We start from the raw sequence: 17170 nt of genomic DNA, 5'->3' as shown, positions 1-17170 counted from the left end.
AATGCTCCTAAAATTGGATTAATAATACGAGAATTCAGGAGCTGCTTCCTTCCCTTATGGCTATATCTACCTTAAAATCATCTGGTTCAGTCTTACTTTAGACTATCTGTAATTAGATTGTCAGTGACACTAACATGATTGACTTGCAACTGAAATTTTGAAATATGGGTAGTCTAGCTTGCTATCCTACCAGCACATGCATGGGTAAGCTCAAACCCAACTCAAGGCCTGATTAGCAGTTTTGTATGTCTGCAACTCATACACAATATTTTCCCTTAAGAGATGACAACCTAGAGGAGACATAGAATACAGTTCGCCCATCTTCTTGATTATCTTCAGTAGGAGAGCTGTAACATCAGTCAGTGAAACATTAGTCTGGTCACTGAATAGGGTGTACACCAAAGCTTTGTTAAGCACTTCAGAAGCATCTTTCTGAGACACCTTCCATTTAAACTTGTGCCCTTTTTTCCAATTCATACAGGAGCATGGCTTTCAGATTAAAATTTGGAATAAATTTTCGAAAGAGAGAGAGAGAGAGAGAGAGAGAGAGAGAGAGAGACTCATAATATTACTATTTTCTTTGGATTCATCAGCAGTGGGCTTACCCTTTATTGCCTCAGTCTGACTTAAGTCACCCTAACTCTGTCTAGGGCACCATATGACACAAAAACATCATCTATGTAAATGCAAACTCAACTTAAACAAGTTTTATCAATAAACCTGCTCTCACTTAATTGAGTAAACTCTTCCATCAGGTGATGTGTGTTCCCCCCCCCCCCCCCCCCCCCCCAAATTGCAGATGAAATTGCTCTATTGTCTAGGAAGCATATCTCAACATCTAAATTTGATATCCAAAGACACAAACTCCAGCAATTGGGACATAACAGAGGCTTTGATTGTGAGGCTAAAGTGTAATGGATTACATTTGAAGAGATCACAATTAGTAGTAAGTGTTGTAATATATTTGGATCCCCCATGAAGCACAATCTGATAGTAAGCTTGGTTGAGAGTCAAGGCAGAAACAACTTGTACACCCACAGACCAACAAAAACAGATGTGCATAACTGCAGTGGAATAGACCTAAGGACCACCTGCTTATTTAGCTCAGCCTTGATGTGCCAGAATCATTTGGCACCATGAAAATAGGCTCTGAACAGGGTGAGTTTGAGGGGTGGGTCATGCCCTATTCTAATGTTTCCTCTGTGACACACTTCCATTCTTTCATAATCGCAGGGGATAAATAATGAGGTCATTTTCTCGATGGAGTTGTATACATAAGCTCAATCATTAAAAAATTAGACTCAATAACCCCAGTTTTATCAGTCAGCCCATCTGTAAATTCAATAAATACACACAGCTATTTCTTCTAATCCAATAGCATATGATCCAACCTTACAGTACTATCAATACCTTCCTTTACCTAGGTAGAAACTGATGTTACCTAGGTAGAAACTGATGGATACTTCATATGTACGCAAAATAAAAAGGTGTGATCTTTGCAAAATTTAAATGTAAAGTAGTCCTCCCTCATTTGAGATTAACCTGGTATTGTGGATAACGTCTGAACCAAAGATGAAATCGGTAGACAACCCTTGAGCAGAGCTGTTTGTAATATAACAACACAGGTAAATTTTTGAATACGCAGTTTTATCTTCACCCAACCTAATGTGTGCACTGAAGTGGAATTAACTAGGACATATGAGACTGATGCTGGGTCCAACTTCGGCTAGCCACAGTCAGATTGGTGAATAAGAACAACTATATCGCAAGATGGGAGCAAAACTACCAATATTCAAAAGAGCACAAAGTGGCTTGTTATTAATTTCACCATATATGAATGGGGTCCAATTTTGCTGTTGAGCCTGCATCCCTTTACCCATACCTAGAGCTGTAATTGACACCCCTCATCTTAGTTTCATCCTTGATTCTCTATTATCTTGTCTCCCTTGCGGACAACACTGTCTAAAATGTCCCTGGTCTTCACACGACAAATAACTGACATGTCTCATGTACTGTAGGCAGGACCTTTCACCTACTTTACCCACAGTAGTCCCTACTCCCTGCCTGCCAACAATGACTGATGTACCTAATTCCATTCATTTTTTAAACCAAGGCTTCCAAGTACAATAAGCTCTTGGGAGGTTGGGCAATAATTAATGGCAACCTATTCAGTGTATAATTCCCCTCTCCACTGTCTAATGTTATGTCCTGTTCCATATATGAAAGACAAGGCACTTGCTGTGTATTTTACTCTGTTCATGTACTCACCAAAGTGTCCCCATCACATATTCACAACCATAATCCATAGCAATCAACTGTCATGTTGCACTTCTGGAAATTCCTCTTTGGAGATTTGTCTAGGGAACTTCCAACTGTTTCCTGTGATACAGTTGTCCTAGCCATTCCCTGGACTAACCTTTATTTTGGGTACTGTATCTGCAGGATTTCAATAACCCAAAGCCTGAACACTTCTTTATGCTCACTAAGTGGGGGGGGGGGGGGGGGGGGGGGGGGAAATCATCGTAACTGAAATAGCATCAACCAAAAATGTTTCCCCTTCCTTCATTATTCCCGAAAAGGACATGGTAATATTGAAAACTTCACCCCACTAATTAGTATCAACAGAAAGATCCCCTACTTCCTAATTGTGGCTATCTTCACCATCCTGCTCCATGTTTACCAAGGCCCTATTATCCTGTACTGAAATGATAGTATGCCATTTAGCATTAACTCTACCTGTGCAGCTGTTGCCTTGAGACACTGGGCTACATATCTTTGATTCCCCTCCTTACACAGTAACTTCAAAGCACACAAACATTCACATAATGTGCTATCCGACCTGCAACCTCCTCAGTTGGGACCACGAAGGCACTTTCCTTTCCAGAATGAATTAATCTCGCTCATGGCTAATTGAACAGCGGCACTGTTGTTCCACAGAGTTTAACCGAATTGATTCTGGCTAAGCTTACTGGATCAACTCAGGTGCCGTAATTCTAGGAGTCTGCCCATGAATTGATTGATTGGTTGATTGATTGATTTAGCCATGGAGACAAAACAATAGTGATCCTAGACACCTGTTACCCACACAGAAACTGTGTTTGTTGTACTAAATCTCTCTCTGTCAGTGGAGAAGAACCAACTAGTACCCTTAAAGAGTAGTGCAAGTCCCTTTCCTATATCTGTGTTAGCCACAATTTCTTCAGGAATTAATGACACAAAAATGTGGTGTCTTTTGGTCTCCAGTGCTTCACATCAGAAGATTAAATGTGGAGCAATTTCATCCCCCATACCATATAATTCACAGTTAGGTGCTACTTTTCTCTACCTATCAGGTGCAGATGTTTCCTGAAGTTCCCTCGGCCAGACATTAGACCTCCCATGAGTTTAATCTGCCTCCTGTTCAAGACCAAGATTTCAGAACTTCTCTTGAAACGTGATTTCAGCATCATTAGCTTGCTATATTTTTGTTTTTTCTGAGTTTTAGTGAAATATTTTGCATGCTACCTACTGATCCAGTTATGTAGCTTAGATTCTACCATCATCCTAGTGATAGTTAAGACAGGTTCTGGTTCAACAAATGGAGTTATTGCCCCTGTGCTGGCCCACCTATCAGCTTGTATGTTACCTGTAATTTCTGAGTGCCCTGGCACCTGCAGCAGGTTTACCTAATTGCTTTCTCCATCACAAGGATTTCATGGCATTCTACAATGATCTTTATTTAATTACAAAGGCTGATGGAGATTTCAGAGCTGCTTGGCTGTCTGAATGAAAGTAGATGCTATGATCCTTGTAATTTCTATGTAGATTCTGCTCTTCACATACTGTGATAGTGAATATCTCTACCTGGAATACTGTAGCCAGCTCCCCTAGGGAGATTGCACTCCATAATTGAGGCTGCACCTCATGTGCCTTTAGTCCAGCACTTTTGTCTGATTTTAACCCGTCAGTAAACCAGACCAAAGCTATCATGTATGTTTCACGGCTCCCTATTTAATATGGTTACAGAGATAGGTTTATTGAAGCAGCTGGAGTTCTTGTATAGCCTTGACCATGACCAGTGATACCATAGGCCAAGTCATTATCCCAAAGTCACTACATCTAAGGAACACCACTAACAGCCATATCTACAAGAGCACAGAGGCAGAAAGACACAAATTCTGCATTTAGTTTTACTCTATAGTTACACCACACACACACACACACACACACACACACACACACACACACTCACACTCACACTTTCCTTCTCTAAATATACCTGGTATTAATGTGTCACAATAATGACAATAAAATTTGCTCAAAGGCAAAAATTCAGGCAAAAAAAAAAAAAAAAAAGACAAGTGGAAGCAAGTTGTCATGCCACTAACTTCAGCAGGAAATCTGAGCCACAATCTCTATAAAATGAAATAAGTGAACTAAGATACATAATCATTTAACATTAAGCATGGCCAGATAGTGCGCTCATCTAACTCATTGTAATTGCAAAAAAAAAAAAAAAAAAAAAAAAAAAAGCAGGGAATTGTCTGCTAAACAGTAGTACTTCATTTGGATATCTTAAATACAGGGCACACAGCACAAAGGTACAGGCACTCCATTCACAAGAATCTTGCAGACACCAGGAACAAAATCAACTACATCATTGGTACTCTTCTGTGCTGTTGATGTTTTCTGCTGTTGCCCCCAGCTAAACTCTAACAGTGTAGGTGTCCAGTTCATTCCGTTGCTCTCTGCAAGTCTCCACTCAGTCGCTCCTGCCGCTGCTTTGTGGACACCCAGGGCACTAGGTGCAACCCCTTCTATATTTTACACTTAATCTCATCAGCAGTGAGAAAACTGGCTGCTGATTTTGGCACAGTGATTACAATAAGGATCCTTTTCCATCACCATGCAGGTATGGTATAGTATTTAAGTGATCTCTATATCATTGGAACTTTTGTTGGGTGACTCGAAAGTATGGGGATGGTGTTTTCAGACATCACTTACACCTCACCAGCATCTGCTGCAGGATGCGACATAATGGTAGTGTGTCTTGTAGACAGCAACAGTTCACAGAATAGCAACCCAGACTGCTGAATTCTTTGTGAATGTGGTTCTATGCATTTAGGTCAGTGGTGTTATACATTATCAACAATGTGCCACAATGTTGGAACATATTGGGCAGAGGAACAATGGAAACTCACTGAATAGAATGCTGTTTCGTTCTCTCATAAGTTCCAACTGTATCAGGAGACACACACACGCGCATTCATACACGCGCGCTCAGTACGATACAATACAAAACAATTTCTCATGTGTATACAGGGTAGTGAACTAATGGCATGGAAAGATAACTCAAAGATGTGCTTCCTGATTTAACTGTGTTCAAAATTGTTGTTTTATGACATAGATATTTATGCATAATAATATGTAACAGATCGTTCTGCTGTGTAATGTTATATTGTTCTGCTGTGTAATTTTATTATTGGCATTTCTTTCTTTCTAACCCCCCCCCCCCCTCTCCCATAAAGCTCAGTTAAAGGTGACAGTACCTCTTCTATTCTTTGACCAGATTACTCCTTGACATTCTGTCCAATGTGCTTTGGATTTACTGGGAGGATGCATTGCAGCTAGACCAAGTACTTCCATTACAGTTTCAGATACAAAGTCCCCACCGTAATTTGATTCCCTCACGAAAGGATACTGGAGTTGAATGTGGATTAGAAAATACAGGTTATTGAAATACACTGTTCCATTAATAGTTCTGTGTATTTATGGATTCATTTGTAGTAACAGCAACGCTCAAGCATTGAAGCTTCTGAATTGAACTAACATAGTTACACCACTCGATTAATACTGACATTTCAAAGCCACTCAAAAGGCTCACGAACAGATGGAAGGCCATCAGTTAATCTGATTATGTAAATTTGAATTCCATGTAAGATATGTTGACTTAATCTCACAATGTACTGTGGACATCCAACATATTGTTGGTGGTAAAAACATACCAGGAGACAAAAGGCCTTGGTTTTGAAGCCGTGGTCCATACTCAAGACGGAACTGATGAAGTAAAATCATTCCTTACTCCTACATCCTATCTGCAGCTTTGACAATTAAGAATTTCACTTAACAAATTCAGAACTGTATTGTGAGATTTCAGCTTTTAATAAACAACCATTTTTCACACCTCAGAGTAAAAGCAACCTCACTGTTGATAAAGCAAGCATTTGTTTAGCCTGACATAGACAAATTGTGGTCTACAAAGTAATATTTGTCAACAAAATGAGATACACCATCATGTACCAGCCCACTGTGGTATGTTCTTATGATTTCTTGCCAATCCAGCATTTTTGACCATACATGTGATGCTCGGCAGGAGTTGAAAATTTTTATATTTTTTGCATCAAGCCCATTTGATAGAAGACACCACAGACACAATAGGTGCTTAAGTTGAGTGTTCCCCCCCCCCCCCCCCCCCTCCCCTCCCATTGATGGATTGTGTGATTTGGTGTATGACCCGACTTCACAACAAATTGAAGTAGACTATTTGACTTCCATTTATCCGTAACTCTCAGAGAAATGACAAACTGCCTGTTGGTATCTGTCTTGGGGTTGTTCGATTGACGTGGTACTCTGGAGTGGACCTTGCGGCCCAGATTATATTTATCTGACCTGCCAATGCCCAAGGTCTTTTCTGTGGTCATTTCCACTGTGGTTGTTCCCTTGCTACCTGCAGTGGTTGTTTGCTGCAGCATAAGAATCCAGGATCCATTCACCTTGAGGCTTTCTTCTTTCTTGTTGAAATTGTTGGCACGTTTGTGTGTTTCTATAACTTCTCTGGAAAAGTGGGTGTGATATCTCATCTCTAAAGGAAAAATTTCTTTGTCTGCGAATTTTACTACGTGGTCAGTCTCTCTCAGCACGTGCTATGCCACAGTCGGTTTTGCACCTTGCCCAACCAGTATTGCTGCTTATGTTCAGTAATTCTGGGGTTGAGTGATCATTCGGTCATTTTAACATAGACTTTTCCACTTGTATATGGTATGCAGATATCCCCAACATTGAAATTTGGTCACTTTTCTTCTTTGCCAATCTGAGGCACTCTTTGATCTTCTTTATCAGTTAATAAATGGTTTTTATGCTGTGTTTGCACAATATACCATCGATTCTCTCTGTCACTTGGGAATATATGGCAGAAGGGCCATACCAGACATTTCTTTTTCCGATGTGTCGCTTCGCCAAGTGTTTGATTTGGGTGACTTCTTATGAACTGGTGGATTTTTTATACACACTGTCTCTCAAATTTTCGAAAGAGCCTGGTGATGCCATGCTGGAAAATGAAACTGATGCACTCCAGAGAGTTACTGAGTAGCACTTTGGTAAACAAGGAAATGGTGTCAAGACTGATCAGGGTGTTGTTTGGTCTAAGTTTTAGTTTCTTCAACTTCTAAGTGAAATGTCCTGAATTGTTTATGTATGTGTCAGTCTTTCCTATCTGTGGTTGGAGCAGAGAGGCTAAGTGTTTCGCCAGTTTATACATTGGTGAGCCAGGAGCACTAACAAAGTCTTAATGGGACATTACTCTTATGGATCTTTAGTAATCCATGCAGCTCAGGTGGTAGGGCTTGTATTTTGCACAGGTTCCTCTGTACGTTCACCAAGAGGAGGCACCTTCATTAACTAATGTGTATTCCATGTGGTCTGCTGCATCGGATCTGTGCTTAGTTTTCAGTATGTCATCAACTCTAATAGGTCTTGGATCTTATGCTCATAATCTTCGGTCTTCATTATGGCGGTCGCATTCCCCTTATCGGCAGGCAGTACCAGTGCACTCTTGTCAACATGAGGACCCTTGATAGCTTGTACCCCTTCTTTCTTCAGGTTAGGAGCTGGTGGTTTTGCTCAGCACTGTGTCCTGGCAGTTTCAGCGTGTGCTTTCTCAGCTCTTTCACAAGGAAGTGTCCAAATGGTCGCTTCGGTATTAACATGTCGTCGCCTGTAGGTATATCCTGAGAACTATATCACTTTGTCAACAAGGGGCCATGAAACCCTTAAAAATGTTGTCTCAGAAATATTTGGTAAGAACAGGATTTGAGAAATTTTCTACTATTCCACAACTGATAGCTTAGTGGAACATCTCTACTACCCATTAAAAGTTGTCCTCAGATGCCATGCCTTCAATTTCTGAACTGAAAATCTAGATATTGTCTTGCAGTTAATATGGATCTCTCTTGGCATTAACTTCAGTGCAGCATCTTCTGAACTGGGTATGTTAGCAATAACTATACCTTCTCAGGAGGATGTTTTTTTGATATGTGGAACAGTTCCATCAAAACAATATTGGTCCATTCAGTGCGACTACACAAAATGTGACAACTTCTGGCATAAGTGTACATGGAACCTTCACCACAATATGCAACAGCAGATGAATGTCTATTCTCACAGTGGAACTCGTGACTGAAATATATCGAAGACCATATGTAGGAACTCACCTATAGACAATCCTACTGAAATGCTGACAGGCTCCAGCCCTCCACTGAGAATGCTAGTGCTTTCAAAGTATTGTCCAGTAGTTGCATGCTCTGGATGGTGCTCATGCTTTGACCCAAAGTGTTGTTGGCAACTGAATCTACACATACCAAATATTGGCTTTGTCGTGTAAAGTAATGATGATGTGATGTCATTTGTGTATAAACAGAGAGAACAGAAGACTGTCAATATTTCTTTTGCATCTGTATTAGTTTGAGGAATGTAGGTTCTGGTGGCTGGTAGATCTACAGTGTAGCCCAAAGTCTAGGTTAGCTTGGAAGGTGACAGTTTTGTTGAGAGTTATCAAAGACAGCAAAAGTAAATACAAAATGTGAAATATGGCAACATACTCATTGTTAGTGTAGCCTCAGATTTTAATTAAGCATGAGCTGTCACATTCCACTGTTATCTTTAATTGCTTCATTGGAACTCCTCATTTGCACTTTGATGACAAATAAAAAAAAAGAATCTGCAGCAACACAGCAACTTCTATTTTTGCAAAATATGACTCTAAGTACTGCATATATTACCAGTATTGGTTGAGTGAAATGTTTAACTTCTTGTCAAATAGTACATTCTTGTGAATCCAATGGTAATGATATTCTGTGTTACTTGTGATTTTGTAGTCTTTAAATTTATTAGCCTTTGAACATTGATAGTAGGCAAATGCAGAGGTTGAGGTGTGTAATCTTGATGGATGGTAGAACAAAACAGTCTCCATATTTTAAAATCTCCTTGTTTTTAGCTGTTTTTGTTGGGCTACTGCTTTTAAGTGTGGGCTTGCCCCAGAATATTATCACACATGACATTGATGAAATAAAGTACACAGAATAAGCTCACCTCCTGATGCAGTCATTGTCATAGTCGGTAATTGCACGTATGGTGAATTTGGTTGAACTTCAGCATTTTAGAATTTGTAACAGCCAGTTCAAGTTTGTCAGTATACACATCAAAGAATTTTTGGACAAAAGGTTTTAGACATGTGCCGTCTGCCATGGTCTATTTTTAGCCCTGTTGTTTGTTATATCCTGCCTTGTGCAGAATTGAATGCATTGTGTTTCTACTGAGTGACACACCATTTGCTGAAAACAAATGAAGGCTTTTGATGAAAATTTCATTTATTATTTTATTTTGGTGCTTCTTTACTAGGCTTGATTGTGGTGCTTGTGTTATCAACAAACATAACTGTTTCAGCTATCAGAATTGGATGGGAGGTTATTTGTGTATATTGAGAGTGGGTTCGATTTAGAATCTCTAGGTGTAACTCATAATTAAGCCTATAGATCAAAATGGAATTGAATGATGAATAGTAACTGTTTTTATTACTCTTATTCACAAGTGAAAGCTATAACTTGACAACTAATAAACTGCTCTGTCAAAAACATTAAAACAAAATATAAATGAGTACAAGAAACTCATTATGTAAATTGGTGGTGGATGGATGAGAAAGGAAAGGGAAGGAACTATTGATGTCAGCTGCATCTGACTTTACGCGGAATCAGTGGCGACAAGTGAAAATGTTTGCTGGACCAGGATTTTAACCCAGGATCACCTGTTTACTATTCTGTGTCTGGGTGGTGTAGTGGTCAACTGCCTAGTAAGAAGAAGATCCCGGGTTCGAATCCTGGTCTGGCACACATTTTCGCTCATTGCCACTGATGCCGCATAAAGGCCTGATGCACCTGACATCAGTAGTTCCTTTCCTTTCCTCCACCTCCAACTTACATAATATGTATAACAGCTGCAGATTCTGCGTGGTATCTGTTCTTTTGGACATGCCAAAAGGAACAGACAACACATTCATGTAACAAAAACAAAGCCATTGGACCAAATAATAATTAATATTTCATTTGCTGTCTATAGCAGGTGTCTCCCACAAATCTATTGGAACACTAGGTGTTCCTCCCCCCCCCCCCCCCCCCCCTTGATGATACATTATGAAAACCATTTAACGTGACCCTTCGCGTCCTGTCAGCTTTTAAATATCGTATGAACCAAATACTCATTATACTTTGAAAGCCATAACTTTTTAAGTTTCTCAAAAAGGATCCTGCAATTTGCTTAGTCAGATGCCTTAAGCAAATCATTTGTAGTAGCCAAAATTTTGTTGTCTATCTGTTCCAGTGTCACTCAGTGATTTAGTGGGGTCAGTGTCAAATTAAAATTCCAAAGATCTCAAGTTGTCCTCAGTCAGTCCTTGATCTCCTCTGCTTCTTCCCCCCTGGCATGATTTATTTATATGAAGGATGCCAAGTTGTGTTGTAGTTCATAGTTGATATTGAACTGTAGGTTCCCTGTAAGTGGCTGGATAAGTCACTACAAAGCCTGAGGAATCATCTACAATAGGATCATGCCTATTAAAGCACTTTAACGTTTAAGCTAACTGTTGGATTGAGGACAGATTTTTAATTTTTAGTCTGTGAAGTGGTAGATAGCATGTTTGGTAGAATGGTCTTTTGGAATCCAAACTGTAGATGACTCAAAAATCATATTTGCAGATGTGTTGAATTATTGCTAAGAACAGTACTCTTTTGAAACTTTTGAGAAGGGCGTAAATAATTAAGAGAAGCGTTGCTACCTGTGTCAAAGAGGATATAGAACAAAAGCATACGTAAGCCTGTTTTGAGAAAGACAAAAAAAAAAAAAAAAAAAAAAAAAAAAAAAAAAAAAAAAATTCTGGGAAAGCAATGCATTACATGTGATTAAACACACCTATATCAGGAAAACATACTTTTTGAAATTTTTTGTGAAATGTAATCAACCCTTGAATACTTGGTTTCAAAAGCGTGAATGATTTTCTTGATGTCCATGGAAGATATTGGAGTGACCTTAAATCACTGTTGTCTGTGTTATATGAATTTGGACTGTTCTTTTTGCATTGCATATTATTGTTTATTCCACCAGTAATTGCTTGTTTCTTTGCTTTTCAGATCTGTACCTGCACTTTTCCCTTACGTCTCAGCAGGAAACACAATGCTATTCGTAAAATAGCATTGTGTCTGAGAAGACAGATGAGTTCTACAAGTGAAAATGATGTAATTATTGAATCTGTGGACGATAAAGGAGTCATAACACTTAATCGACCTAAAGCATTAAATGCTCTTAATTTATCTATGATACGAAAAATATTTCCAACTATGAAAAATTGGGAGAAAGAGAAGAGCTTAGTGATAATGAAAGGAACAGGTGAAAAGGCATTTTGTGCTGGAGGTGACGTAAGAGCTGTAACTGAAGCTGGTATAAAAGGTACAAACCTGGGAAGGGACTTCTTTCGTGAAGAATATACACTTAATTCTCTTATTGGCACATATCATATACCCTATGTAGCATTTATAGATGGCATAACCATGGGTGGAGGCGTGGGACTTTCAGTCCATGGTCACTTTCGTGTAGCTACAGAGAGAACTCTTTTTGCAATGCCAGAGACCGCAATTGGATTATTTCCCGATGTGGGTGGCAGTTACTTTCTTCCTCGATTAGGTGGTAAGTTGGGTTTGTATCTTGCATTGACAGGATATAGACTGAAAGGACTAGATGTTTTGAAGGCAGGCATTGCAACTCATTTCTGTGATTCCGGTAAACTTGTTGACTTGCTGGATTCACTTTTAAAGTGTCCAGGCACTCAGAATGCAGTAGAGGAGGTATTAAATAAGTTTTCAAAATCCAGCACGTCAAAGACATCTGAATTTAGTCTTACACCATACATGTCAATAATAGATTCCTGCTTCTCAGCACCAACAGTGGAGGAGATATTAGAAAGGTTAAGAGCTGAAGGTTCGGAGTGGTCTCTGAAAACAATAGAGACCTTAAATAATATGTCTCCAACTTCATTAAAAGTTACAAAAAAACAACTAGAAGAAGGAGAAGGCAAAAGTTTATTGGACTGTCTGAAGATGGAGTACAGACTTGCTGTTCATGCATGTGAGGGTCACGACTTCTATGAAGGTTAGTACCATGCTATGCGATCAAAGCAGTTCCGTTATATGAATTAAATGACAAATGTGTAGGATGTCATTATTATAATGCTTAATTCATAATAATACATCTTTTGTCCTTACTAATTTCTGCACACAATACAGCAACCTAATGCATGTATTAATCAGTTGCCTTAACAAGTGTACACCTTACCCAGTTGAATCCCACATTGTAAAACATGCACTATTTTCCATTTGCACTTTTGATTCTTCTCTGTTGTGGTATTAAATCCTCTGTAGCTTCATCCCATTTTCCATAGCACTCCACAGCCTTCTGAGGTATCTCTAGATAGATTTGAGCCCAAATGGAGGCTAACTGCAGTCGTTCCTCCAAAAACCATTCTAGATTTAGATGTAACCTGCTCCTCCACCTCTTTGGTAAGCCTCTCATCCACTCTTTGCTGTATCAGTCCTCACCTCTGCGGTGCCAGTTCCCAGAAGCTGGTCTGTCATTCCAGCTTGTAGTCTAAGTGTGTAGGCTGTGTTAGCCCATACATAATTATTGCAGCTTGCTGCTATACCTCATACATTCTATCATCCATATGGGACAATTATTAGAAATCAACATGCTGAAACTGAAGCACAACCATTGGTGACAACTAGCTTCTTTAAGTCTTCAACACCAGATTCCTCTTGACCTCTCAGGTCCAGATTCAACACCAGTTTCCTCTGTACCTCCCAGGGTCCAATTTTGTGTTGGAAAAATTGTGCAACTGTGTCACTTTATCAACATAAGAAGCTCTGAGATAGTTATGTGCAACCAGCTGCTAGTAGATATGCAAAAAGAATGCATACAATGGTAGGAAAGATCACTATGTGAACAGCCAGCACATAATGGGTAAGCTTCAAATTTCTGCCATATGTGGCAACTGCATAAAATTCAGAGTTTTATGAGAGAACAAGTCTCTCCCCGTAAGAAGTTGTGCATGGACAAAAATTTCTTACTCCCCTTAAAATTAGAGAAGACCTTGCGAGGTACAAACTTTCACAAAGATTTAAAGTCACTTACTTTGGTTCAGAATGGTGTCCACTATTCAGCTATACACATTTTCAACAACATGCCAGCAAACATGAAAAGTTTAACTAATAATAAAGTTCAGTTTGAGAAAAGTCTAAAGGAGTTATTGGTGGTCAACTCCTCTATTGATGAATTTCTTAGCAGAACTGATTGATGCATGTATGGTATTAATAATACCATAAAATGTGAATATTGCATACAATCTGACTTGTGTACGAATTTTGCCCAATTCTTATAAATAAGTGCTGTAAAATGTTTATTTTATTTTTTTGTTTGATGATGCATGTTTATGGTAGCCTAAGAATTATGATAGGCACCTAAATATATTAAATGTTTAATATTTGGTGAAAAGTTTTAGATACCTTTAAATAAAAAAGGCTCAAGGCCCCACCTTTTTTACCAATTCCCCAGCCACAGAGGCAATTTCATTTGGTATTTGTGGAATATACATTACTTTGTAAATATTTATTGTGTGCAAATTGGAATGAAAAGTACTTCTAATCTTTTCTCTCATTCTGGTGGCTCGAGAAGGAGGTTAATATTAAAGCCGTGGATTGACAGGAAGCTTCAGCGGAGACCACTAAAATTTTATTTTAAGTATATTGTGTGTTTCTGACCAACTTGTGTACACCTGAACGAAAAAAAAAAGGTCACCGACTGTACTTGACAGCACAGGAATAATTTGTGTTGAAGTTCAAGCTACCCACGATGATGTGTGAAAGCCAATCATGCTACAGAATAACCAGCACTGCCTGTAAAAGGGCGACACGTGTAACTGTGCATGTATTTGAATGAGATAATAGGGTTGCAGTTTTCTTTTTCAAACTGTGTAAAAAAAAACAAAGCATTCTCATCACTTTAAAAATGCCCTCCATTATACATAATACGGTTGTCCAATTGGTGAACTCAGGGTAGGAAATAATTTTTGCACTTATTGACAGTGATAGCTGGCAGCTCATCCCTAACATCATCAGATCGGATCCCTTCTGTGCACTTCATGTGCAGAAACAAGAAAAAATTATGCAGAATTATTCAAGTGAATAAGGTGCAAAACCAAGGGAGTCGCGCCAGTTTTTAGCCACAGACTGGTGCATGGTGACAACTGTTTGAGCAGACGTATTGTCTTGCCAGAAAATTGTTGCTCTTTTTTCCCCCTCTGATGCATTGTGTATGGTAATTGAAAAATGAAGTTATGTTTTACCCATTTGTCTTTGAATGTTTTTTGTTTATTTATTGTTTTTTATTTATGACAATTATTGGCAGCAAGTGCTTGCTTTCTATTCTTGGATTTCAGACAAATCTCTTGATACATCGTTTGATATTAGAGCTTTTGTGTTGGTGTGCTTTGCTAGGCTTGAGATTCTGAATATCACTATATATCTTTTATGGAAAATTTGTTATTTTACACAGGAGTAAAAGCATTATTGATAGACAAGGGACGAAAACCTAACTGGAAACCAAGCACTTTGTCAGAAGTTACAGATGAATTTGTAGATGCACAGTTTGCTCCATTATCCCCAGGTGAAGAATTGAAACTGTAAGATGTACAACACTTGTTTCACTGGTAAGTTTTAATTTGTATTAAAGTATACATACTTACGTGTGTGCGACCCCAAAACTATATTTAGGCAGTCAACATTATAGATTCAGTTCAATTTGCTGTGCGGTGTCAATTTAAAATAAGCAAGAGGGGCAATTTTAAGGTGTGTAGCAGAAATAGATGTAAACAGGTCCCATGAAAATGGTTAGCAGTGAGCAGAAATATAATAGTCACTTTTCTAATGTTCTGTCTTGGTGCTGTCAGAGATGAAAGATGACGATTTTCATATCAATTTTATTTCAGATTGATAGTATGCAATATATTGTTTGCTGAGGCGTCTATAGTAGAAAAAGTCTGACACTATGAGACACGTATCATGATGTACCATCAAGAAATTGTAATATACAGAGATTTTTTTATTAATTATTTGCAGAATAATGTTTGAATAAGTGGTCTCCTTTAATCTATAGGTGCTTGAAAATATTGATAAACATTTAACAGTACTGTTGCAAATCTCCCCATACTTAAGGATAACAGTAATATGTTAATAAATAATACAGCTGTATGTAAAGACTTGACACTGATATGTATTGTTTCATTATTTCTGCAGCCAGGTCTTCCTTTGTATTTTATCCAAACTAAATTCAATGTAATCTCACTCACCCAGGTCACATTTTTATGTTTATTTTTAGACTGTAAATATTAAGGAAACAGTCATACAATAGTTATGAAACAAGAAAAGACAGACCGCCACTCATCTAACAGTATTTTTTCCATTATTGGAACAATGAACCTCTAAAATTTACTTCAGGCAGTAGACTTGCATTCTGATGGTGTTGCATTTGCAGTGAGAAGCTAGGTGAGTAGTTTAATTGAAAGAGTAAAGTAATGAAAGAGATATATGAAAGTTGTTGGGATGCAAATGTGCTTGTAAACTGCAGTGGGCACCTTATGTAGAAATGTTCCAGATACAAATAACACATAAAAATCCTGAAAAATTTCATTTGTATTTGTTGCACAGCATGGAAATTTGTGCCTTACTTTGAATTGTACTCAGCTATTGTTTCGTTGATAAGCAAAATACCATTAAAAATTCATAGAGTACAAAAGTGTGTTCTAGTGGAGGAAAAGCACTCTGTTTTCATTCAGTGTATTTATGAATTTTTCTATTTGCAGGTGTGCTTATCTGAATGCAAATAACTGCAAGTTACTGGGGGCAAAAATGGGAACAGAAAATAAATGGTAACTTGCCATAATGCTGTGAGTGCCTCTGAAGAAATTTGTGTTGGCTTATTGTAAGCATTTTATGTATGTCAAAATAAATATATATTTTTACTTTTTTATAAGCGAGTTGTAGACTTTTTATTGCCTTACTCTCCAGCTGTTTTGCACAAATTGGTCCACGTCTGTGTATTTCTTTATACGGGGTGTTACAAAAAGATACGGCCAAACTTTCAGGAAACATTCCTCACACACAAAGAAAGAAAATGTTATGCGGACATGAGTCCGGAAACACTTACTTTCCATGTTAGAGCTCATTTTATTACTTCTCTTCAAATCACATTAATCATGGAATGGAAACACACAGCAACAGAACGTACCAGTGTGACTTCACTTTGTTACAGGAAATGTTCAAAATGTCCTCCGTTAGCGAGGATACATGCATCCACCCTCGGTCGCATGGAATCCCTGATGCAGCCCTGGAGAATGGCGTATTGTATCACAGCCGTCCACAATACGAGCACGAAGAGTCTCTACATTTGGTACCGGGGTTGCGTAGACAGGAGCTTTCAAATGCCCCCATAAATGAAAGTCAAGAGGGTTGAGGTCAGGAGAGCGTGGAGGCCATGTCATTGGTCCGCCTCTACCAATCCATCGGTCACCGAATCTGTTGTAGGGAAGCGTACGAACACTTCGACTGAAATGTACAGGAGCTCCATCGTGCATGAACCATATGTTGTGTTGTACTTGTAAAGGCACATGTTCTAGCAGCACAGGTAGAGTATCCCATATGAAATCATGATAACGTGCTCCATTGAGCGTAGGTGGAAGAACATGGGGCCCAATCAAGACATCACCAACAATGCCTGCCCAAACGTTCACAGAAAATCTGTGTTGATGACGTGATTGCAC

The 17170-nt window shown here is 38.7% G+C and overlaps 1 protein-coding gene across 2 annotated transcripts in view; it reads left to right on the top strand.

Annotated features, from left to right (window-relative positions):
- LOC126246720 (3-hydroxyisobutyryl-CoA hydrolase, mitochondrial) overlaps positions 1-16383 on the top strand; it is a 42784-nt gene extending 26401 nt beyond the window's left edge. For both annotated transcript variants that reach the window (XM_049948419.1, XM_049948418.1), the window contains 3 exons: positions 11436-12450; positions 14908-15061; positions 16214-16383. In XM_049948419.1, the coding sequence (XP_049804376.1) occupies positions 11436-12450; positions 14908-15038 (1146 nt within the window). In that variant the 3' untranslated portion in view covers positions 15039-15061; positions 16214-16383. The remainder of the gene's footprint in view (positions 1-11435; positions 12451-14907; positions 15062-16213) is intronic.
- The last annotated feature ends 787 nt before the right edge of the window (positions 16384-17170 follow it).

The sequence above is a fragment of the Schistocerca nitens genome, chromosome 1 (assembly GCF_023898315.1).
Source record: "Schistocerca nitens isolate TAMUIC-IGC-003100 chromosome 1, iqSchNite1.1, whole genome shotgun sequence".
Classification (NCBI taxonomy): Eukaryota; Metazoa; Arthropoda; class Insecta; order Orthoptera; family Acrididae; genus Schistocerca; species Schistocerca nitens.
This window is presented reverse-complemented; position numbering and strand designations above follow the sequence as displayed.